The sequence below is a fragment of the Colias croceus genome, chromosome 10 (assembly GCF_905220415.1).
Source record: "Colias croceus chromosome 10, ilColCroc2.1".
Lineage (NCBI taxonomy): Eukaryota > Metazoa > Arthropoda > Insecta > Lepidoptera > Pieridae > Colias > Colias croceus.
In genome coordinates, this window is record NC_059546.1 from 2,971,509 (window position 1) to 2,998,362 (window position 26,854).

At 37.7% G+C, this 26,854-nt stretch overlaps 2 protein-coding genes across 5 annotated transcripts in view; one reads left to right on the forward strand and one right to left on the reverse strand.

Annotated features, from left to right (window-relative positions):
* The first annotated feature begins 144 nt into the window (after positions 1 to 144).
* LOC123694733 (DYRK-family kinase pom1) lies at positions 145 to 18,129 on the forward strand. 3 transcript variants are annotated; one of them, XM_045640229.1, is made up of 11 exons: positions 145 to 2,411; positions 9,465 to 9,546; positions 10,089 to 10,155; positions 10,957 to 11,070; positions 11,658 to 11,748; positions 12,998 to 13,177; positions 13,866 to 13,995; positions 14,509 to 14,653; positions 15,102 to 15,207; positions 15,577 to 15,724; positions 16,919 to 17,680. In XM_045640229.1, the coding sequence occupies exons 1-11, from the start codon at positions 579 to 581 to the stop codon at positions 17,014 to 17,016; spliced, it is 2,994 nt and encodes a 997-aa protein (XP_045496185.1). In that variant the 5' UTR covers positions 145 to 578; the 3' UTR covers positions 17,017 to 17,680. The 3 variants fall into 3 exon arrangements, with proteins under 3 accessions (XP_045496185.1, XP_045496186.1, XP_045496187.1); XM_045640230.1 differs by lacking the exon at positions 16,919 to 17,680 and adding an exon at positions 17,703 to 18,129 and having other exon boundaries at positions 146 to 2,411; XM_045640231.1 differs by lacking the exon at positions 145 to 2,411 and adding an exon at positions 5,045 to 8,503 and having other exon boundaries at positions 16,919 to 17,677.
* A 1,594-nt stretch (positions 18,130 to 19,723) lies between these two features.
* Positions 19,724 to 26,854, reverse strand: part of LOC123694740 (NADP-dependent malic enzyme-like) — a 32,903-nt gene continuing 25,772 nt past the window's right edge. For both annotated transcript variants that reach the window (XM_045640291.1, XM_045640290.1), the window contains exons 7-12: positions 26,132 to 26,258; positions 25,356 to 25,581; positions 24,530 to 24,672; positions 21,335 to 21,508; positions 20,799 to 20,922; positions 19,724 to 20,475 (exon numbers count right to left, since the gene is read on the reverse strand). In XM_045640291.1, coding sequence (XP_045496247.1) covers positions 20,339 to 20,475; positions 20,799 to 20,922; positions 21,335 to 21,508; positions 24,530 to 24,672; positions 25,356 to 25,581; positions 26,132 to 26,258 — 931 coding nt within the window. In that variant the 3' untranslated portion in view covers positions 19,724 to 20,338. The remainder of the gene's footprint in view (positions 20,476 to 20,798; positions 20,923 to 21,334; positions 21,509 to 24,529; positions 24,673 to 25,355; positions 25,582 to 26,131; positions 26,259 to 26,854) is intronic.

A 26,854-nucleotide genomic window follows, 5' to 3' on the forward strand; every position in this document is an offset into this window, starting at 1 on the left:
GCTCGGAGCACTCCTGGAGGCGGCGAAATGAGCGATCCAAGCGATCACATCACCGGCGATCACCAACTTCGCACCGGCGTAGAAGACATCATCGCGACGAGTCTTCTCCCCGGTCACCCCCTGAACAGGTGAGTCTCACCGTTTCCGTTCACTTTATTTATGTGGATGTATGAAAGCACGAATGTATGTTTTTTTTAAACCTATCGCTCGCTATCACTTACCTACCATGTGTCCACCCGAGAACCTGTCTGTCTGACTGTAATAAACTTATGTACATATATAAATAATGTCACAAGCAAAGTCCGGAACCAGAATAATGCGTAAACGTCAGTGCCTGTTTGGACGATAATACGGGACTGGTTTGGCATCAGAGTGCGCGTGCGCATGCGCCTTCGTCCATGAAGACGTGCGCGAGAGACGGCGACCTCCTCACGCTTGCGCCTGTTCTATTTGCGTTCGCCTTCGTCACTCTGTTCGCCTTCAGTCAGTCGCAAAGTTGAATCGGCCGCCCAGCGCGTTTTGCTACCGGTGTGAAAAGTTTATTCGCTGAACACGGCCGCGGGCGGCCAGCGCGAGCCATGGCTGCCCAGCCGTCGCGTAAACCTCCAAACAATGTGCTTTTTTGTGGCCCTCCGCCTTCACTTCCACCCATAGTTCTTATACCCAATGATTTATCATGTGACAGTGTGGCAAAAAATGCAGCACCAAATGCTGCTCTTGAATCAATTAAGTATCCGCATGGTTTGCAAGAAATAAATAACGTTGGAGTGCCGATTTCGGATAGTCAATGCAACGAAAGTGATAATCAAAACATGCCAAAAGATGAAATTGATGAGCAATTTACATATCGCAATATCTTTCGCCGTGCCAGAAGTTTTGACATATCAGACCTTACTATTGCTAATTATGAAAACAACAACGTATTCCGCTATAGGCGATCGGAACCAGATTTATCTAAATATGAGCTTTATCTTGAAACTGATGTTTTGGTACAAAATTCTTCACTAGAATGTCCACCTTCGCTCGTACTAAACAATCCCTTTTATGACGGCTCTTACGCCTACGATCCTTCTCAAATTAACCAAAATATGGTAATGATGCCTGAAAACTACCTGGCGTTCGAAGATTCATTCGTACCATCTTGGGATTATAAGCCAGAGCTATTAGTGGATAAAGATATGAATACCGGTATATATTATGATGGGCTACCGTTAATTCCTTCTAATGACCCTTGGACACTTTATGGCAACAACAATAATACACTAGAATATTACTCACCCCAATTTGATATACCCCTGGAAGAAGGTGTGGAATATATGAGATTAAATGATTTGGATTGTGCTTTGCCTCAATATATGAATTTGCCGATAGTAGATTCAGGAAAAGTTCAAGAATTACCTAGTGATAATGCAACTCATAACACAACAGGAAGTGCGGAGACAATGACCGATAATTATGAAGATGCTCAAACGCCAAATTTTTCAGATGCATTACCAGCTTCGCCTTTGCACTTAAACGAAGACAGTAAACAAAGTAATGTAGAAACTCTAACTAACAGAGAATCATCAACTAGAAGTGAAGAAGAATCGTTAAATGGTGATATATCTATTGATGTAACTAGTAGTTTAGCATTTGTTCCTAGTAGTAAAAGTTCGCCTAGACGCACACGTGGTACCGATGATACTAGCGAGGATACATCAACATGTTCTACGGATTATCATGAGGCGTCCGCGCTCGATTTAGCTCAAAGCTTAGAAGAATTATCTTGTGATAGTGCTGAATTGTCCCAAAGCAGAGATGAACCTTCCCCTGTGTGCATAGACGATAATAAGTCTGTGAAAAGTGAAGTCAAACTGGAATGCAATGGACCATTACTCCCTTGTAACGAAGGGCATAATAAACAAGCCACCGTTCCGACAAAGAACGAACCACCTAAACATCTTCCACCACCACCACCACCACCACCATCTAAACACCAAGAGATACCGGCTGTGAATGAAAATGTAGTAGTTAGTAAAGTAGTGCAAAATAATAAAAATGAAGTGTCGAATTTAAGTGAACTGAGCAAAACGAGTAATCAAATTTGTCACAGCAATCGCGCTTCATTCCCAATATCGTCCAAGGAGGTACCTAATTCGAAACCATTTAAACCAGCTGTGCAACGCCCGCAGCCGCCGGCCGTGCCTCCCGCTTGGTTGACTAAAACATCAACATCTAACATTACCTACCAAAATGTACCACAAATATGTGTACAAAATTCTGAAGGACAAGCGAGTTACGTCGGACAAGGACCTAAGACACCCCAGCAAAGCAAAATCCAACAAAAACCAGAAGCACAGCCATCTTGTTCATTCGTTGAAGCACAGCAGCCCTCTCAACTGAAACCAGAGAAACAACCGAAAGAAGTCGAGGTCAGCTATTTGCTCTTTTTACAAAATAAACAAACAAGTATGCGTGCGACCTAGTGTTTTGATAGTGATGTTCATTTAAGGCTTCTCTATGATAACCAATCTGTATCTAAGAAAATTTTCATTTTAAATGCCGCGTTTCTCTTGTTAAAGCGTAACACTTTAATCTTTATTTTCTAAAATATCTATGTGCTTCATCTTCTATAATAAACACACTGTCCTGTCGAGATGATAATCTAGAAACTTAAAAAGGAAAAAATGAGTTGAGATTGCGTCGATTAATGAAATTAATCTTGCACGGTGCGCTCGATTGTTGATGTGAAATTATATAAAACGCAATTTTGTATTGTATGAATACCACGCTAATAAAAGTGTGTATAAAGACAGAAATAGTATCAGCAGCTGGCACATCTATTCCATACCAATGGCGATCACTAGATGGCGCCACGCATTAGTTGTACGACCGTTAAACGAATAACTTTGCATGCGCACAGAAATAGCAACGATCACCTTCACCTAGCCGATACTTCTTCTTGTTCACTGTTATGATTTTTCAAATGCTTTAATTCAAACTCGCCAAATATTTTATTGTACACCTCAAATCGATTCTTCACTAATTTGCTGTTCTTTCATCTTTACATCCAATCGCGCCCATACTTTATAACAGCTGTTCTGATAATCTGAAATTGTTTCCATATAAATCATATTTATTATACTCTTAAGAAGACAAAGACTTATACGTCGGCGTCTATTAAAATATTGGTTTAAAAACCTGAAAAGATAACGATGCAAATAAATCAGTCAATCGTAAATAATAAAACTATATATGGTTGTATTCTATAAAAACAAAAGAGATAATAACACCATAAATTATTATTAAAGTCGCGAAAACATTTTCCTAATCTACTCTCATTAATGTGTTGGTAGTCTTCAATTGTTCTGAATTGTGAAACAAAATCATTAGATTGAAACTTGTTAGAGCCAGTTCAGTTCACATTGGACTCACAAATGATTCAGTTTCTTGATTCCGAACTGCGGCCTTAAAGGAATGTCGATTTTAAAAAGCATTCCATTAATATGACTAATCTCTCGTAATATCCAATATCCATAGATCAATAAAATATTTATATCCTTAATTTAATTTATTATGTGAGTCGCGATTAATAAAAAAACCTTATTTGTGATCGTTGAGCATTTAGAAAGTTAAGGTAATTCTAAAGTTATAATGACAAAACAACCGAATAGCAATTTATTAATCATATCGCAAATAGTGTAAAACTTTTGAAAGATTAAGTTTCGAGTGGAGGTCAAGTTTGCGACAGGGGGTTTATCGAAAGTCGTTAGCGAGGCGAAGGCGGGCGATGTGCCGATAGCGAGAGATAAATGTGCTGCGCCCGACCGAACACACCTATCTGGAAACGATTGCTTCCGCCCGACCTTGCTGTACCCTAAACTGTTGGCATCGCCACCACAGCTTTCCCATAAATTATCGCAATACATTTCGGACTTCATCATTTATACGATGACAGATGGATTTGCTTGCAAAATGACTGTAGTTACCACTTATAAACAATAACAATAAAGTTTCTATAGGCATAGCCGCATAACAATACATCGAACTATCACATAATTTCCTAAGTTCATTATAACGCAAAGATATTTGAGCTCGTGCAAATTGCAATTTATAGTTAGATAATATAGTGTTATACACTATAATAGTGTTTGGGCATGCATCTGTAAACCCACATCAAGTGCGCTTGAATGACTCTGATCACGTATAGTTGTCTTGTTAGCAGCGATAATGAAGCACCAGTTATGTGGGGACCTCCGCACGGGTCATACACTACAACTATTACAACATAACGTTTATCGGAATTCGGTTTATAAATATTATTTTTATCTTAGGAAAGACGATAAAAGTTAATTTAGACGAGAATGTTATCAAATAAAAATTAAGAAAATCAACAACAAAGTTTAATGAACTTATTGTTAAATCATTTTAGTTCACCGAAATAATTACTCATCATCTTGGATGCGTTATGGGAAATAGTTGTTAATTAACGAGTATTTACTGTTCAACAATACGCGGATAAAACCTGTTACAACCGAAAGCTTGCATTACAGATTGTCCTCGTCTTTTAATTGGTCTGTTCAAGTGTCGTTCGGTTTAGTTTACATTTAGACTTCGACCAACGCGAAGTGTCACACGCAAACGTTTGATAATACTGAAGCTTTCTGAAATGAAATGTTTTTATTCCGATAAAGTAAATATTTCTCCATGACATACCTAATCGTATTCCAGTCATACGGTTGAACCGTGGAGCGCACGTTACTAGCGTACGGTTTCATAATACAGTTGTGAATCAACCGGCATTCTACCCGCTCGCCCCCTGTGCGCCGATTTAGTTTGTGCAGTGTAGTGCAGTGATAAGTGCAAGGGTAATGGCCGAATTGGTTGTGAAACATGATCGCATGCGGATGCCCCTCCGGCTCGCGTCCTTTTATGAACTGTATAAAAGGTTCCTGAAGGAGCACGGCTGCAAGTGGCACGATGTAGCCAAACTCCTCAACATGGTCGCGGAGATTTTCTTCGATGTAGACGGTGCGTGTTGTAAAATTGCGGGCAAGGTCAGTTTCATCATTGAATATTTTCTGATAAAAAATACGTCTAAGAGTACCCGCTCGTAACATTGACAAATTAATTTCATAGTCACCAGATAACAAAAAATATATTTAATTAAGCATCAATACCCGTATATCGAATAAATAATAACGTAATAAAAATAATTCTTTCGAATACTTTATTGAGAATCTTAATAACGTCACGCTTTGATGGTCCATTGATGATGAGAAAGTTTAGTTATTATTTGCGAGAAAAGGAATCGGCATACCAGTTTTGCGTCCCTTTTTACCTGCACTACTCGGCCATTGTTAATCCCTGTCTCGTACAGCTGGCTCAAAAATTTGTACCCGTTGAGTTAGTACGTTGACGGAGTTCAAGACGGAATGAAAGTTTTATATAAAGTTTCTTCTTTTATGAATAATAGTGATACACATAAGAAATCTGTGATATTGATGTTTTTAAACCTATATATGATTGTAAATAATATGAAATTACGCGTTTCGAAAATCTTCCAAGGTTTAGTGGATCTATTTTACACGTGCGTTTCTATTGTTATTTACGAGGATGAAGACAACTATATATCAGAGGTATGATTACTCGCCAGAATAACACTACAATACAATATACCTATTTGCAAATTACGTGAATTCTATTTCAGTTCAAGAATAATTCATCAAGTGTTCGCTTAAGTATTGTCTTGATATTGATCAGCAATTACTTCGAGGCCGTTATGGGACGGTATTTACAGAAAATGTTACATGTAGCTGAAAAATGTTTGCTTTAGAAGTGAAAGTTTCTGCATGCAACTTTGTTACGTGAAGAATGTGATATTTCAGTTCCTCCGGCGGTGGCCGAACGATTTTACCGAGATCTCAAGCGTATAAATTAATAATATAAGCTGTATGAATTATCTTTGTATAAATTAATGCACAACATTCCACTTTTAAACGTGAAAACATGTATCTATAATGAAGAATTAAAATAAAATAAACACGGTGAGCATTTAAAACATGTATTGACATTAGATTTTATATTAGTAATTCCGTAAATATTAATATTATATTGTTAGTAAGTTTAAAATAAATAATTGCATAAATTTGTTTATAATACGATAAGCGTGAGATGGCACGCAGAGTATTCGTGTTACGTATCATCAGACACGCATCGCATCGCATGATGCTTTTTTATACCCGCATCCGTTCCTCATTGTTTCTGTTTGTCCGATCTATTATAACGATAAGCGAGACGCTACTATCAATAGGTTTCACTCAATCGCTTAACCTATAACGTCGGTTCGGGGATGCAATGTTATGTCTTGGAAAAGATGCCGCTTGCGCATACGAAGCATATCGGTATTGTTCATTGCTCACACGCGCTCCACTAACCCAATTAGCGGTCGCTCATTGGCAAAACAGACTTGGCTCACGGACCCACCATGCGGAGAAATGCCCGTCACATTCGTGTCAACAAGGGTCAAACTGTCCCATATTGTCTATGCAAAAAAAAATCTAGTTATATATCGCTAATAAATTGTAATTTTTTAAACGAAACGTACTTTTTAAAATTTTTATTTGCGACTAAATGCTTTAAACGTTAAAGATTAAAATAACAAAGTTGATGAATTGAAATAACTAGGTACAAGTATAATTGACGGTTTGGCTAGCGACTTTCTAATTAAAAAAGAATTGTTTTATCAAACATTATTAATATGTTTATAACGGGCGTAATGCGACGAAAATGCGCGTGCCGCGGCACCTCGGAGTGCGCAGGAGGGCGCTCCCACGGGTTACCGATATTTTTAGTTCGCAACCATTACTTGGCACCGACGGCCGTACTCAGCTGCGCTAGTGATCTTTCTCAAAACCTACCGCGCTTTAGGCCCACTCCCGGTCCACAGTGAGGCTAGGTGCTATGTCCCATTTTGATTCTGTCTTATAAAATCTGTGATACATCACGCTCAGTGACATTTTATAGAATATGTTTATCATGTAACAATGATTGGAAATAATTCAGTGTTTATTCCTGTGTGAATGGTGTTTCATTACAATTGAAGATTTATTACTAAATTACAATGGCCGGCATAAGTACGAGCGGAAGTGGAGCGACGAGTCCACGCCGGCAGCGATACACCCGGGCTTCTACCACCAGTGTGACTCAATTGCTCTCCGACGGATATTCGAGTATTATGAATCGGCTCACACGGCGTGGACCTTCCGAAAAGAACGACCCGATTATTGATTCCAAGCTTACAAGTTCTGCACGCACTCGATATGATGACAATTTGCTTACAAACAAAAACCCCGCGTTGACAAATGTAAGACGCTACGAAAACAATAGACACATTTCTCCGTATAAATCCTACTCATCTGGTTTGTCATCGACCACAAAGAAATTGAGTGACGATCGCACATTTAACTACCTAGGTTCGACCAAAACTCATGTCAAAACATCTCCCATTCACAGTGCGTCTGGTTTTAGTGCTCTGGGCCGAAGTGACTCATTTCGTAGAGCTCATATTAAAGACAAGTCATCGCCACTTGTCAAACGATATCCGTTGAAAGAAACAAACAATAATATAGTGAGTACAATTATGTTGGGGAGTACTAGAAGTCGTTTAGAGGATAAATACTCATCTGTCTTGGACAAAATTGCAGTAATGAAAAAAGAGAAAGCGCGTAAGGAAATGGAAGACCGAGAAAAAACATTAGAACCTGAGCCAACCTTTTCTAGTAGGGGATTAATGAGGAGTTTGACAACTGCTGTTTTTGGTGAAAATTCATTTAAAAGAAACATGTATTCCCGCGAAAAGACTAGGGACAAAACGCCGTTCAGAAACACGACTGATCGACGTTTATCTTCTCATAAACAGAATGAGAAAACTGAAATAAAAAATGGCTTTGACTTGAGTAATAAAGATCGTACCAATTTTGGCAAAGATAGGAATAGCGTGTACAGGAAACATCAAAGAAGATCTCTACGCGCTGAAAAAAGTGAAACGGAACGGAAAACTAATAAACTTTCCTTAAGGCCTGTGGATATTAGTTTGCAAAGTGGCGCTAGGGATTTGGTTTCACCACCTCAACAAATGAATGTAGATTCGAAAACAAATGTTACAAAAACCCCTGCATCTTCGCCCAGTAAAGAAATAGGAAGGCAAAAGCAAATATATTTCCCATCGAGCGATGAAGACGACGACGATGACGACAAAACGCCTGTCGGTGATCAGATACTGAACGACCGCGAAACACGCCGTAAAGAGATACAGAGCCTCATAATGAAATACGCTCACTTAGATGAAGTTTACGGTCGGATCACCGAAAAAGAACCCAACGGAATATCAAAAGCGCCGACGGTGATAAAGAAAACCGAACCAATAAGCGTAGGCGATGTTGTCGCACTACCGCCGGAGTTGAGAAGCCGTCAGAGGCCGCAGCGACCCCGCCACCTGACGAGGCACGCGGCGACGCCGCCTGTAAGCACAAGCTAATCGCCTTCGCATATGTGTGCTGCTAACATTTATACCTGGTCCGTGTTTTTTTAATACTGGACTTTTGTCAAGCCTAAATTTTTTATTGCATAAATAATTTAAAAAGTTTATTACATCACATATTACATACCTATTCGTAATAAGTTAAATTGAAAATGTTAAAATATTTTTTTCTAAACTTGAATTATTATACTTTAATTGAAATCAAACTACTACTCATCCAATTTGAATGGTTCGCTTTAAATGCATGCAATTCAAGTTAAAAACTGTCAATATTTGAGGTGTACAAAAAATAAATCGCGAGAGGGTACTCTGTAACGTACATGTCAGTTTGCAATTACTCAGTGACGACTTACGAGTGAATTAATAATGCAATGATAGTGCATGCTTTTAACTTTTTCGTGCATTTTATTCAGTCTAACATGTTTTTATTCTGTATGAAAGTGTTTTCACACTCGAAACGTAAAATGAGTCCAGTCGAAGCATCGAATGACAAAGTTAGTAAAGTGATTTTAGTGATGATTAAATTATAACGTAATCTATAATAGTTAACGATCGGGTGGACACTGGTATTCCATGATGTGTGACGATGTCGTGTGATGGATGGATGTGTGAGTGAAGTGCGGCACCGTCCCGTCCCATCCCTCCCGTCCCGATCCTCGCGAGCAGCGCAGCTGGGGGACGCCCGAGCGGTGCGCTCGGCTCGGGCGTCCGCTAAGCGCGTGACCGCATCAGCGCCCACCCGTCCGCCCTCTAACAGCATGTACGACACTCAATACCAAATGTCGCTTGTCTGACGGGCAACCGTTCCATTGTCTGATTGTTGGGTACAACACTACTCGGGTCGTGGCGAACGCGTGGCGCTTCATCGTGGCATGTGGCTGGGGCGTGGCGTGGCGCGGCGTGCGGCTCGCTCGCGGTGCGGCGGCGGCGGCGGCGCCTGCAGAGCTCCCGGGCACGCTCCTCCGTCAAGGACGACAAGGATGGACACCTCGTCTACTGGCCCGGCTATGTCATGGGAGCGAGATGTTCGTGTCCACAGCATAACTATAACCGGCTATATGTATTGTAACATTACACACACACGCACATACACACAAACAAACACACACCATACACATATAACAGAACCATTTGATATTTCCTTTACACTTTTTACGATTAGAACAACTATCCATTTATACATAACAGAAAGTGTCACATTTGTAAAACATCAAATCATTGAAATATTTTTATATATCCCACAGTTAAACTCCCATAGATCAGATATTCGTGTCTGAAGATTTTAAAAATACATTTTCACGCTTTATTTCTTATATTTTTATTTCAAAGTTTTTCAAGAATCAAAGTAATTTTTATTTTTAAAGTCATGTTGGAGCTGGAAGCATTGGTTTTGTATGATTTTTATTTATGAATTTGAAATGTTATTATGATAATTATTCTATTTGTATTTTTCTATTATATTTATTGTCTATTTTTTGTGTTAAACTTTTTGGTAAACCAATGACAAATCTCTATCATGACTTTGTTTGAAAAACAATGTAGTAATCGTTACGATGATTAATTTCAGACAAAATCATCGACACACTTGGCGAGGGCACGTTCGGCAAGGTGGTTGAGGTGAAAGACTTGGAAATGTAAGTTATTTTGCTTATTACATTCCTTTCTAATTATAAATATTATACATATACTAAACTTCCATTTATTAAAAGGTGTAAAATAATTTGTGTGATGAAATGAAAGGAAAGACTTAAAATATAAAATATCTTAAATTTTGCAGTTATGCTACTCTATTTAAATTGTATTTGTGATTATCTACTTGTTTACACAATACATCTAACAGTGCACTTAACTGGCAATAATGTAACCAGTTGCTTTGTTATATATTCAACATCAGAGCAAAACAACAGCACATTGTAGCCACGTATCTTCATTATGTAAAGGAAAGGGACTGAACTCTTTCGTCAGCTTTGCAATTGATTTAGACTGATCCCTACATTTGGCAGCATAGCAAATTTATTTATACCGCATTCAGTTTGTTTTGCAAACTCGATATAGAATGGATTTAATTTTATCGACCCTTGCCCCAGCAACTTGATTGTCTTCACTTTGATATTCAGTTTTGTTTATATTTATAATAATTCAAATTAATAGTCATTACAATACTAGAGTATTTATTATTTGTCGTAACTGACTTGTATTAAATGAATGCAATCCTGCTCAAAATAACGCTATGGAATTATACAAATCATCAAAAACTGGCCAATCATTTTCTTGCAAAATTTATTTACAGTTTTTAGATATTATGTCGTAACGCTCCGGTGCAAGTATATTTTTGGACTATGTGAATGTAGACGCACAGGTGTGTTTTAGCATTACAATTGTATTTATGTAAAATGTATAAACGATGTTAAAAACGATACGTTTTTCTTTTTCAGGGAGCACAGAATGGCTCTGAAGATAATAAAGAATGTTGAGAAGTACAGAGAGGCTGCAAAACTAGAGATTAATGTATTAGAAAAGTTAGCTGATATAGACCCAGATTGTAAGAAGTGAGTACGCTTTCAATACTTAAAACTTATACAATACTCGTGCAGGCGGGCTTCGGTATTGCGTGTATTGAAAAAAAATATATATTTATTTATAAACCAAATGTTTTTACACAGATACACTTAGTTTGACGTTGCTCGCTTTACACATATTGGCTTAATCTATGTTTATTAAAAAGGATTCCCTATAGTACCCACACTAGGCAAGCCTGTATCGTGGGCACTGAGACGATTTTACCAAAAAAAAACAAAATTAGATGTCCTCGGTATGATCAACGCTTATAATAATACGTACAAAAGCATTTTATCACTTATAAGCTAGGTACATTGTACCCGATGTGTTGTTAATCCGCTGACATTACAGTATATCGCGCGCGAATGTAGCAATATTTGACCTTGCACGTTTATATGCGACGTTATGGCCCGCGCTGGCGGCCGGCCAACGAAGAAGTCGATGTCAACGAAAACACAAAAATACCGTCTGCCGCTCGCCATTATGCTCTAAGAATTTCGTATAAATCTCTATAATAGCCTCGATTCCGTGTTTATGGACGCGCCGTGATTGATTGATTGTATTTTATCTGTTGCAGTTTGTGCGTGAAAATGTTGGACTGGTTCGAGTACCACGGGCACATGTGCATCGCGTTCGAGATGCTCGGCCAGAGTGTGTTCGACTTCCTGGTGAGTCGGTTCGACGATCATTCATTTGCGTCAATGCTTTGCGTCGGTTCGTTTGATATTTTTCGCTCGTGTTTAGTCTAGAATGTTGACGAACGAATCGCACAAAAAGCGGACGCGTATGTGTATCGCTCGCTAGGTGTACGATGTATAAATAGACAGAATGCTATATTTGTTTACGAAATGGGACGGAAATAACAGTGTATATTAATTTTAAACTTTCAATTTGGGACATGGTTTTTTTCTGCAAACCAAACTTCACAAAAGAATCTATTCGACTTCCGTATTCTTCAAAATATGAGTAATTTTATGTATAATCACATATTTCTATTTCTTAATTAACAATTGAAGTTAAATTTCTCCAAACACTATTTAAAAGGCAATAAATAAAATGTTACTTATTTTTAAAACTAGTTAATTAACATCATAGACATTTGTCCCTGTACTTGGCATTAACCTTATAATAGGCTTAATGTCATGTCCCTATAGGCCACAAACAAGCTGTTAGAATGATTCAGCGCTATATCGGGTTGAATACACACGAGTACTAATTACAATAATTAACGATTTGGATGAAAAATTGGGACAAAGATAGTTTGACACTCGAGAAAGGACTTATGATAGTTGTTTTCCCACATTTTTCCTTAAATACGCGGCCGAAGCCGCGGGCGGAAAGCTAGTATATAATATTATAAGACTTATTTGACTAAAGTTTATCTAAGGCACTTTTCACAATGGGCACCGTTGGGCTAGTAAAGGCAATCACGATAGTGTAGACTGTAGAAGAACTAAATGTCTGTGATAGTTGTAGATGTTTATTCAAAATCGCCGTAATTGCGCCAATTATCCACGATCATTTGTTGGGCCATCGCTGCCTGCTTTAATTTATTTATAGTATGTAATATATAATGTGTATGGCATAACGTGCCTATTACGTGTTGAACAGGTATATCAATTTGGGATGTAGTCAATAAAATAACGTATTGTTAGAAGTAACTTTTGATTTAATATTTTTGTGGATGAATAGTTGTCATTGTAGTTGTCACTGTTACCTGTTAGAACATGCTTAGCTGTCGAATACTATAATTGCTGCTTCCCTTTGGCTCGTGGCGCATTCGTACGAATCGTGCTCAGTGCTACATACATCAATTAGGTAGCTGTGTAGAATCTCAGTACATTCTTATTACATTCAAAGTAATATTTAACCCGGCCTCTCTATTATTTCTTATAGTATTATATTCGTTTGGTACAGAAAGACAACAACTACCAGCCGTACCCGCTGGAGCAGGTGCGGCACATCGCCTACCAGCTGATATACAGCGTGCTGTTTCTGCACGACAACAAGCTCACGCACACAGACCTCAAGCCGGAGAACATACTGTTTGTCGACAGTGATTATGAGCTCGTCTCTGTATATAGTAGTTCTAAGAAGGTACGTACAGAATATTATTAACTTATTAGGGCGTTGCTAGTACACCTACGCATTCGTATGCGGCAGCGAATCTCTGCGAAACTACTGCTTAGTATAGAAATATCTGCGGAAAGTACACAGCAATGTTTTCGCAACTTTTTCGCAATGCGTCTGTAATGGCCATTTCGCAGTTCCTTGCGAAACAATACTGACAAGGACGCAACTATTTCATCTATCTATGTGCTAGAGTGAGACATATCATATTATGCGAAAACCTGCCATACTATTGACTGATTTTTCGTTGTTTCGCTGCCGCACGCGAATGCGTGGTTGTACTAAGGGCGTTATATGTATAACACATATTTTAAACGGTTCAAATTAAAATTATAGAACATACAATATCCCTGCTTAGAACAGTATTTTACTAAAATATTGTACATTTTAGAAAAATCTAGTTCCGCGAAAGATAATTACTTTATCGAAAATTTTACACAAAAGTAAAAAAGAGCGTTTGTGCCGGGTACACGAGTCAGAAGTGAAACTTCTTTGGCAAGATTCAAAGATACCAAAATCAACGCCTCACTTAATGACATGACGGTATTACCATGAAATTTTATTCTCAACGGGCCTAAAGAAGTTTCACTTAAAAAAAATCACTAATATTGTTATTTTTTATATATTTAAATATGATTAATGTCCCTATTTCCAGAAGCACGACTTGCGGCGCGTGAAGCGCAGCGACGTGCGGCTCATAGACTTCGGCAGCGCGACGTTCGACCACGAACACCACAGCACTATAGTATCCACAAGACATTATAGGGCGCCTGAAGTTATATTAGGTGAGCTTTTCCTTTGCTTTTTTTTCTATAGAGAGTATATAGTCATTATTGGTATTGATTTTGATTGTTAAATTTTTAGTAAGGATAGTCGATGGTGTTGTTTAAAGTTACACAAATAATTGTAATATGTGTTAAACACTATTTTTATTAAGCTATTGCATAGCTTCTATCGCCTTGAGCGCGGGGACCGAATCGAGAAATTCCGTAACGAAAAAACCTCACGCTCCCCACACCGACGGGCGGAGGTATGGCTTGAAGGCATAGGCATAATAGCTTTACCGCGGCAGTCCCCGAGTGACACACGTCTTTTTTTACTATAACTCAATTGCATGTCTGTGCTTCTAAATATATTATAATGTAGCGAGAAGCATATTTTTTATGCTCATGCACTTAGAATAAATGAATCTAACCATATCAACTAAATTTCGAAAATATTAAAGATGTAACTAATATTGGTTGATTGCATCCATGATGTAAAACACACAATTAAACAATAATATTTGTGCATTGCAGAACTGGGCTGGTCGCAGCCGTGCGACGTGTGGTCGATCGGCTGCATAATGTTCGAGCTGCACCTCGGCATCACGCTGTTCCAGACGCACGACAACCGGGAACACCTCGCCATGATGGAGAGGATCCTCGGACCCATACCCTACAGGTGTGTATTATTCGTTTTATAAATAACTAGCTTTCCGCCCGCGGCTTTGTCTGAAACTAATAAATTATATACTTCTAGCTGTGCCGCGCGGTTTCCCCCGCGTGGCTCCGTTCCTGTTGGTCTTAGCGTGATAATATATAGCCTATATTACTCGTGGATAATGTAGCTTTCGAATGGTGAAAGAATTTTTAAAAACGGTCCAGTAGTTTATGAGCCTATTCATTACTATCAAACAAACAAAGTTTTCCTCTTAATAATATTAGTGTAGAAAACCTTTCTCTTGAATCACTTTACCTATTAAAAAACCGAATGCAAAATCGGCTAAGCAATTTTTGAGGTGGATAAAACCATCAATATCATCAAAATAATTCCTATTTCAAATATTGCATATATTTATTTTAATAAGTCTTATTGAAATTAAATTTTAATTATGTGGCGTTGTTTACAGAATGGCGAGGAAAACAAGAACAAAATATTTCTACCACGGCAAGTTAGATTGGGACGAAAAATCGTCGGCGGGCAGATATGTTAGAGATAATTGTAAACCACTTTTGGTAAGTGATATTTTTATCATGATTTTTTTTGTACATGAAAAATTTAAGATATAAAGTTAATATGTATGTATTCAGATTCTTATATCCGTAATACTTATGTTAAACTTGTTTATTTTTTATACATATTTATTCACAAATACAAGTTTGACTTGAATACTTTTTACCCGCGTTGTCGTCACTTGCTGGTATAAGTAGGCTTTTTGCTTATCTGGATTAAAATTTACTTTGCATGTGCAAAAATTTTGCTTTTAAAAGAGTAATGCTTTTGGATGAGCAAAAGCTTATGGGTTATAAACTTCGACTTGCTATTTCACTTGTTTCATTTAATTTAGTATAAATTTTACAATATTTTCTGTTCCGTTTCCGCAGAGGTACCTGCAGAGCAACAGCGAGGAGCACCGGCAGCTGTTCGACCTGATCGCGCGCATGCTGGACTACGAGCCCGCACAGCGCATCACGCTACGGGACGCGCTCAAACACCCCTTCTTCGCCAAGCTGCCCGCGCACCAGCGGCTAGGTAACACCACTCAATATATAATTGTACTACGTACAGAAGGTTCACTCCCTAACAAAAGTCAACTTTAGGCATAAATGTATAGCTATAATAGCTCAGGGTTGGTGCTCGCCGCCGATTTATCAAAGTACGCGAACACACGTCACGCGACCAACGCAGTGAGCGCGCGGGCGGCGAGTGGCAGACAAACCCAACTCAGTCGGCAACAGCGCGAAACATACCTAAACTTCGGGAGAAACTTCCCTGGTAACACGACGTAAACACGGTAATAACATAGTAGAGAAAGAAGTAAGCCAACTCCCTGCATACGCATACGCAAGCGGTCAGATATCACGCCGCGCCGTAGACGCGATGATAACATAGTAAAAAGATAAGTAGGCCAACTCCCGGCGTTTAGGAGCGCAATGTACCTAAACTCGCGAGGCGCAAGGTTGTCACTTATCACATTGATATTTTAAATATTTGTAAAACAAACTCCGACGACTCAGAGCAATGGCGCAACCCGCACGAGACTGCTACTAGATTGGCACCCGAGCGGCGTGGTGTGCGTGCATGAACGGGGAGCGTGGCCAAGCGCTCTGCGTACGAACAAACGGCGAGATATACCTTTGTTCAAAGTTGACATACTCTCTTTTTACTATGGTAATAATATCTATAGTAGTCCGTCTTCATACAAACAAAGCTTCTACTTCATACAAAAGCCCAGTTATACCTAGCGCCTGAGTACCCAACAGCCGCGCGAATGTGCCACAGCGACGAGCGGACAGTGATAGGGATCGCAAACTCGGCTTGGGCTGTCGAAAGAAAGAAAAGACATTTAATTCGCTTGGTTGGTCGATCTGATTGCGCGTTATATACTTATTTCATCGACGTTTTTTGCCGACATTATACGACGATAATATACATTCCAATACATTCTTTATGTACTTTTTAATATGAAATATGTATACATATTCTATTTTGTTATTATCAGCCAACTTTGTACAGTAATTCTATTGTCTTTAGTAAGATCATAATTGATCTATAAATGTGTGTCTGTCTAGCGTCTTAATAAATTAAACATGGCGATTAACATGCTTTTGCATGGTACTAGAGCTAAGTTATCAAAAGAAAAAGCTTGTGATAAAATATTTGAAATTTTAAACAGCGATTAGCGAATTCCCGTTCGCAGTTTTGATACTAAATTCTTTGTTATAGGACACCCGTTTACAAGGGCATCGTATCTTAGGTCAGGACTCATTATCATTGTTAGACGCTTATTAAGTTTCGTTTTTCATACTGAAAGCATAGTATGACATGAAACTGTATCTTGTGTTGTCAGTGTGTTTATAATTTGGGCTTTATTATTATTACTTTCTGTTGAATAACATTTTTATTTCTCTTATAATGTGAGCTTGAGTCTTAGATTTTGTTTTGGTTATATGTATAATATTTTTTTGACTATTTCTTTTCGCATGTACCTCGTCGTAACCATGTTCAGTATTTGTTAAGATTTGTCCTTATGCATTTATTTGTTAAATGTAGGTTCAATGTTACGCAAAGTTAGAATCTTAATTCAAGTTTGTTTTAATGTTACTTGCAAAACAAATTCTAGCTTTGTCATTTTTTTAACATTTGTATGTTGTAATAAACAATAATGCAAAACTAATTTTGAAATAAGTAATGGCAAAATCTACAGAACATTATTTTGTCACGTTTACAAACATATCAAAAACTTATCGAATCGACTTCGTATTATTTCTTTGAGTTCTTAGAGCTAGCGCGCAGAGCAACTTGCCTCTGCAACTATTTTGTCTCTCCCATCAACTCTTTGGGGAGTTGCGTCGCTACGTGCGCGCACTTTCACTAGCCCATAGAGTTGATGCGAGAGACAAAATAGTTGCGGAGACAAAAGTTGCTCTTGCGTGCTAGCTCTTAATGTGTGCTTTGCGAGAAACTTTATTATTATAGATGTGAAACTAATAAGTTATGTTATATACAGGCAATGACCGCGGGCGCTGCAACGGCGAGAGCTCCGGTTCGCGCGAGCGCTCGCACTCGCTGAGCAGGTGAGGCGCGGACCGGCAACGTCGCTCCCGCTCCCCGGCGCCCGCCACGTGACGCCGCACGTGACATGACGTCACGTGACGCCGCACGTGACATGACGTCACGTGACGCCGCACGTGACATGACGTCACGTGACGCGCCGCCTCGCGCCCTGACATGACGTGACGTGACGCGACGTGACGGGCCGCCCTCGACGCCGCGCCAAGCGCTGTCGATGTATCATAAACTTGTACATTAATGAAGTGATAAGTGATATATTTTGTCGAACGTTAATTTTAGGTAATATTTTGTTGTGAATCGGTACTTCTCAATTTGTATTTATAAATAAATATTCGAAATAAAGACTGTTGGTCTGAGTTAAACTGTCGTTTGATTTTCTACCCTACATAATATAATATAAACATACTCAACCTTCACACTCAGTAATACATAGAAAACATGCATTTTACATCTGCACAAATTAATTATATGGATATCGTGGCCTTATCGTAGATTAGCTCACTTCACGAAGTGGTCGCAATTTCATGATGTGGGCAAAAATGGTTTAACCAGATCATTAAATCGTCAGTGTAACATCTATTTTTAGAAAATATTATTAGAAATGGGCCGAACATGGGTTTCACCAAATAGGTACAAACATTCGGCAGAATATTCGGTACAGCTAGATGCCTATATTATTTTCTTGAGTTATTGTCTTTTTACCAACCTATTATAATTGAAAATAAAGCTTCAGTGACGACAAAATCAGAAAGCTACACGCTTAAATACTTAGGTACCTCATTACACTACACTCAAATCATGATAATACACGGGTCTTAACATTAAAAACTTTGAGCACTTTGCCGAACATTAGGTGATTCAGCCGAATATGAATATTCGGTAGAGCTGCCGAATGTGCCGAATACCGAATATAAAACGAATATTCGGCCCATCTCTAGAAATTATTTCTTTGGTAGAAAGTTACAAAAAGTAATATAAAAAAAAACCATACAATGCACAATAGGCACCCTACATTTCTCCTCACACATTTAAAACGGTTATTAATGTAACTACTTTACGATATCATCAAATAATCTTGGCCAATTCATGAAGCGGCGCGTTTAGTTGCCCATATCGAGAAACAATTTCTTATCATTGATCTGCTCAATCCACGTCATGATGTGGCCAATAGACATTTAAAACCACAGTTTAAAACATTTCATGAAATGCAACCACTATGAAATTATCGAATATTTCATCAAGTGAGCAAATCTACGATACGGCCACGACATGGACAAGAATAGTTTGCTTAATTAGGTAGATGACAAACTTCAAGGCGAGCAAAAACGTTCGTATCAATTTGAGTTTTGCACACCTCATTAAACAGGGTTTATGAAAATTAGCACATCACTTTTTACAGGCACTCTCTTGCCCTTGTAGAACAAAATAATTTTGTTGGAATTGATGTAATGAAGCTGCCTGCAAAAGATGATACGCTAATTTTCAATGACTATATAGGTTTCAATTATATTTTTTGTGACGGCGATTAGCCATAGTCGTCTTGTTACTTTAACATGTTTTGTTTGCTAATAACAATGGTGCAACCCGGACAGGAGTTTCATTATTTCCTGTCGCAAATTAGGCGTTTGTTCCGATAGAATATTGGACATCCGTATGTACATTATTTTGAGGGAAATAGGTGTCTTATAGGTATAAATTAGTATAACGCTTTAGCCGGTATTCTTTTAAGCGCTCAAAAATCGTATCTGTATGTGGTTTTGTTTCTCTATGTTAGAAATACTTTGCATGTATAAATCTTTAGAAATAAATTCAAATAATGATGAAAAGCGCGTTGAAGAAAAGAATCATACTGACAACTGAGGCCGGTGTTAAGACTTTTTATATTGTGTAGGGAATGGTTAAAAAAAGGAATAAATTTAGGAAATAAAAAAGATTGATTTCATAGACAATAAATTTTATTTATTATAAATTTACAAATACATTGCAGTCATTCATAAAATTAAAATATATTTCTAACATTATGTAATAAATAGTAAACAATATTATTAGGTTCCCAGTAACAAAGATTGTTTATAATACAAATGGTAAATGATATTCGGAAAAGCTATAATGAAACAAGGAAACATCAAGAATTGAACATATTAACACAAGAAAAGACTGTTTTAGTGGTAACTTATTTGGAATGTATGTTATCATTATGAAAGATCTTAATTTCCAAAGAAAATGAAATAATTAGCCCCCTCTATCTTTCCCATTATCACAGTACATACATCAATTTTTTTATTAATTTACATCCTTTCGTACATCATATTTTAAGTACCGCTACTGAAGCGCAAAACAATGCAATAAATAGATTTCGCAACACAATATAAAGTAACAATTTGTGAAAATAACTAACACGTGTATTTGTTTACAAAAAATCATCTGTTATTCGAGTGACTGACACCTATCTAACCTCAATCATGACAACATTGGAATAAAATCAAGGAATAAAATTGTTAAATATTATTTTTAATTGATTACAATATTTTGATTGGTAACTTTAGTGTCATAGAGTATAGAGCACAGAGTCTACATCTGATGCACTACGGGCCCGTCGCCCGGCCAGCTGTAGACGGGCGGAATGGCGGGAGAATATCGCACGTCGTACATTTGCGCGCGAATGAACGCCTCCGTGTCTATGGGCTGCGGCAGGACTGAAGCCTTGCCTGTTAAAAAAATAAAAAATTAAATCCGATGTCGAAATTAATATTGTACTAATTTATAAATTTATTGTAATGTGGTTTTGCTAAAGTATAGGATATAATCTATACTAATATTATAAAGCTGAAGAGTTTGTTTGTTTGTTTGAACGCTTTAATCTCAGGAACTACTGGTCCGATTTAAAAAATTCATTCGCTGTTAGATAACCCTTTCGTCGGGGAAGGCTATAGGAAAAAAAACCATGCGGGTGAAACCGCGGAGCGCAGCTAGTAAATAATAAACAGTACACAAGTTTTAAATAAATTTTAATGCTGAAATTGTTTTTTACCTGTCTTGTAAGCGTGATCAACAATCTTCTTGGCGATCTTGACAGAGCAGTTTTGGATATCTTCTAGCGGTGGGTACAGACTGCCGTGGCTCAGATCGTCATCAGATACAATTTCAGCGAGAGCCTAGTATCGAAAATCAAACATTATTTACTTTTAATAAGTATGATGCTAATCAAGATTAATATATCTGAATACCTACTATTTTACTTACGGTCTTACTAATAAAATGTTACTCATTCGCTATGCAATAAGATTAGTTATTGCAATAACCTGTCTTGTTTTTATGATTGACGTTTCATGTGAGCAAGAGCAGGACACAGCTATTGTATAAAATGGTAGAAATTTATCCATTGTTTAACTTTTTATTAGTAAGGCCGTTAATTTGGAAATGTGTTTGAGTAATTCTATTTTAATCAGCAAAATTAAATAATGGGTAGTGGTGGAGCAGAATTTCATACATTTTTAAATTAAACTATTCCTCTTCAAAAACAAATTTTTCAACTATTTCACAATCTAGACAATAATGTATACAAACCTCAGCAGCTAACAACATAAAGTCGTCCGTAATGTCCACGATACCGGCGCACAGTATGCCCAGGGCCAGCCCGGGGAAGATGTACGAGTTGTTCCCTTGCCCGGGCCGCAGCTCGCGTCCGTCCTTAGTGCGGTACGCGGGGAACGGGGAACCCGACGCGAAGATTGCACGGTCCTGTCATAGATAATGCAGATTGTCGATTAGTTATACCTATGATATATGTATAAGAAAGACTAGTGGTCCGCCCCGGCTTCGCCCGTGGTACATGTTTACGTTTTCTCTCTATAAGAATCATCCTCGTACTTCAAGGAATATTATAAAAAAAGAATTAACGAAATCGGTTCAGCCGTTCTCGAGATCATTTTGCGATTCATTTTTATAGTATAGATAAGATATATAGATTGCATAGATACTGTATATTTGTTGAGTTGACTATGTGTAAATATTAATGTATAGATATCATTTTAAAAGTTTATTGAAAACTATAATATAATGATTGGTATACATAAATATTTTATCTTATTTTTGTTTCCTTTTTCATTATATGAGTGTATATGCGTGCTTACGAGTATGTACGAACGTATGTGATCACGTGTATACGGACGGCTACCATGTGTGAGTACACTTATTCATACACAATATGTGTTTGCTTCAGCGTGTATATGTGTATGTATAACTCACATCAGTATTAGAATTACGTGTTTATGTATAATTCACATCAGTATTACATTAACGTGTATACCACAGTGTAAACTCACATCAGTATTACATTAACGTGTATACCACAGTGTAACTCACATCAGTATTACATTAACGTGTATACCACAGTGTAACTCACATCAGTATTACATTAACGTGTATACCACAGTGTAAACTCACATCAGTATTACATTAACGTGTATACCACAGTGTAAACTCACATCAGTATTACATTAACGTGTATACCACAGTGTAAACTCACATCAGTATTACATTAACGTGTATACCACAGTGTAACTCACATCAGTATTACATTAACGTGTATACCACAGTGTAAACTCACATCAGTATTACATTAACGTGTATACCACAGTGTAAACTCACATCAGTATTACATTAACGTGTATACCACAGTGTAAACTCACATCAGTATTACATTAACGTGTATACCACAGTGTAAACTCACATCAGTATTACATTAACGTGTATACCACAGTGTAACTCACATCAGTAATACATTAACGTGTATACCACAGTGTAACTCACATCAGTATTACATTAACGTGTATACCACAGTGTAACTCACATCAGTATTACATTAACGTGTATACCACAGTGTAAACTCACATCAGTATTACATTAACGTGTATACCACAGTGTAAACTCACATCAGTATTACATTAACGTGTATACCACAGTGTAAACTCACATCAGTATTACATTAACGTGTATACCACAGTGTAAACTCACATCAGTATTACATTAACGTGTATACCACAGTGTAAACTCACATCAGTATTACATTAACGTGTATACCACAGTGTAAACTCACATCAGTATTACATTAACGTGTATACCACAGTGTAAACTCACATCAGTATTACATTAACGTGTATACCACAGTGTAAACTCACATCAGTATTACATTAACGTGTATACCACAGTGTAAACTCACATCAGTATTACATTAACGTGTATACCACAGTGTAACTCACATCAGTATTACATTAACGTGTATAACACAGTGTAAACTCACATCAGTATTACATTAACGTGTATACCACAGTGTAACTCACATCAGTATTACATTAACGTGTATACCACAGTGTAACTCACATCAGTATTACATTAACGTGTATACCACAGTGTAACTCACATCAGTATTACATTAACGTGTATACCACAGTGTAACTCACATCAGTATTACATTAACGTGTATACCACAGTGTAACTCACATCAGTATTACATTAACGTGTATACCACAGTGTAAACTCACATCAGTATTACATTAACGTGTATACCACAGTGTAAACTCACATCAGTATTACATTAACGTGTATACCACAGTGTAAACTCACATCAGTATTACATTAACGTGTATACCACAGTGTAAACTCACATCAGTATTACATTAACGTGTATACCACAGTGTAAACTCACATCAGTATTACATTAACGTGTATACCACAGTGTAAACTCACATCAGTATTACATTAACGTGTATACCACAGTGTAAACTCACATCAGTATTACATTAACGTGTATACCACAGTGTAAACTCACATCAGTATTACATTAACGTGTATACCACAGTGTAAACTCACATCAGTATTACATTAACGTGTATACCACAGTGTAACTCACATCAGTAATACATTAACGTGTATACCACAGTGTAACTCACATCAGTATTACATTAACGTGTATACCACAGTGTAACTCACATCAGTATTACATTAACGTGTATACCACAGTGTAAACTCACATCAGTATTACATTAACGTGTATACCACAGTGTAAACTCACATCAGTATTACATTAACGTGTATACCACAGTGTAAACTCACATCAGTATTACATTAACGTGTATACCACAGTGTAAACTCACATCAGTATTACATTAACGTGTATACCACAGTGTAAACTCACATCAGTATTACATTAACGTGTATACCACAGTGTAAACTCACATCAGTATTACATTAACGTGTATACCACAGTGTAAACTCACATCAGTATTACATTAACGTGTATACCACAGTGTAAACTCACATCAGTATTACATTAACGTGTATACCACAGTGTAAACTCACATCAGTATTACATTAACGTGTATACCACAGTGTAACTCACATCAGTATTACATTAACGTGTATAACACAGTGTAAACTCACATCAGTATTACATTAACGTGTATACCACAGTGTAACTCACATCAGTATTACATTAACGTGTATACCACAGTGTAACTCACATCAGTATTACATTCACGTGTATACCACAGTGTAAACTCACATCAGTATTACATTAACGTGTATACCACAGTGTAACTCACATCAGTATTACATTAACGTGTATACCACAGTGTAACTCACATCAGTATTACATTAACGTGTATACCACAGTGTAACTCACATCAGTATTACATTAACGTGTATACCACAGTGTAACTCACATCAGTATTATATTAACGTGTATACCACAGTGTAACTCACATCAGTATTAGAATACGCGGCCTCAGCAGTGCACTCGGCCTTGCTGGTGGGGTTGGAGAGCGCGAACACGACGGGCCGCGCGTTGTTGGCGCCCATCGCGCGCAAGATGGCGGGTGTGAACGCGCCGCCCACTGCTGCGGCACCTGGGGATACACAATAAATAAAAAAATGTGTGCGTGTACGTGTACACGCGTAAGAAGTGAAACTTCTTGATGACCTTATTTTCCAAAAAATAATTTACTATATGCAATTTTACAGAAATACGTAGATACGTAACGGAATAATGTTACACTAAATTTTTTTCCAACCCCGATAAAGAAGTTTCACTTCAATAATCCTTTATTTTCCACCATTATTTGCTACATACCTATATTATAATAATCCATACTTCACTAAAACTACATAGTATAAAACAAAGTCGCTTTCTCTGTCCCTTTGTATGCTTAAATCTTTAAAACTACGCAACGAACTTTGATGCGGTTTTTTTTATTAGATAGTGTTTTATTTTTTAATTTATTCGGCTTCGCCCGCGCAGTTAAAGAAAAAACCCGCATAGTTCCCGTTCCCGTGGGATTTCCAGGATTGCGTTATTTTCCCGGAATAAAAAGTAGTCTAAATATAAATATAATAAAAAGTTCCTTTCTCGAGTATCAAAATATCCCCATACCAAATTTCATGAAAATTGGTACAGTAGTTTAGGCGTGATTGAGTAACAGACAGACAGACAGAGTTACTTTCGCATTTATAATATTAGTATGGATATCTTCTTTTGTATGAAAATACAATTTTAAATTTTAACGTTTTACACTGTTCAAGTTTCTCTTACCAATAAGCACAGACGGCTTAGCCACATCCACGACCTCAGCCAACGTGCGCACAGGGGGGTGGTCCTTCGCGAACTTGGCCTTGTGTTCGTTGACCCCACCCTCGGGTCTGTCCTTCACAATGAGCCCCTTGGAGTCCACCAGCCACACGCGGTCTCGGGCTGCGGCCTCTGGAGTGCCCTCGGCCTTCATCGCCATTACGCACAGTTCCGCTATGCCCAGGGATGCCTGGAGGAATATCACTACATAGTATAAAACAAAGTCGCTTTCTCTGTCCCTATGTCCCTTTGTATCTTTAAAACTACGCAACGGATTTTGATGCGGTTTTTTTTTAATAAATAGAGGAAGGTTTTAGTATATAATTTTTTAGGTTTTAGACAAAGCGGGCGAAGCCGCGGGCGGTAAGCTAGTTTATTAATATTAATATACACTATATCCGTAAATAAAACACTATAATTGTTGCTACACTGTGCTGATAAACATTTTAAATATGAATATGTAGTTCCAATTTAGCTTATTAAAAATTAATGTAGTTATATTTTTCATCACAATCCAATTAAAAACTAAAAAAAAAAACTTTAAAAAAATCCCACTCCAAGGAGAGGTTTTAATTTCATTTTATTGTCCGAAAACATTTACAAAAATAATTATTAACTTAGAAGGGGTAATTTGTAACCAACAATTTTCTACTACTCTACAATCTTCTTCACACATTTTTAAATTCAACCACCAATCGAAAAAAATTACATAATGTACCCAAAACGCCAAAAGTACCCACCTCTCCAGCTCCTTGGAACACGATGACGTTATCAGACAGTTTCTTTTGCGTGAGACGCAGACTCGCCAGCAGCCCAGCCACAGCAACCGCAGCTGTGCCCTGGATGTCGTCGTTGAACGTGCAGTACCTGGGGTACATTATGTTATAGGGTACAGTGGGTACAATAGGGTACATTGGGTGTAATAGTGTACAATGAGTACAATAGGGGACGTGTGCAATGAAAGGGCAAATACAATGTACAAATACATCATAAGATATTAATAACGCAAGACAAATCTAAAGACATTCAAATGCTTTATAAATATAAATTTATAAAGAATAGAAAAAATTCGATCACGAGGCGGGACTTGAACCCGCATCCTTCGCGCCATTCCGGGGCGGATGCCTAACCAACTCAGCCACTCGTGACCCGCCTGAGCAATCGAATTTATTCTATCCTTTCAGTTTTATGTGTCTTAAGAGACACACCGCGGGCCATCTATTGAGATGATTTAACAACCATCTCAACCAATATGAAGCACTTTTCAGTGAATACAATATTGTAACGATGGAACACGACCTTTTCTTGAATTTATATTTTTTGGTTTTTATGGCATTCAAATGCTTTATAAATATAAATTTATAAAGAATAGAAAAAATTCGATCACGAGATGGTTGTTAAATCATCTCAATAGATGGCCCGCGGTGTGTCTCTTAAGACACATAAAACTGAAAGGATAGAAT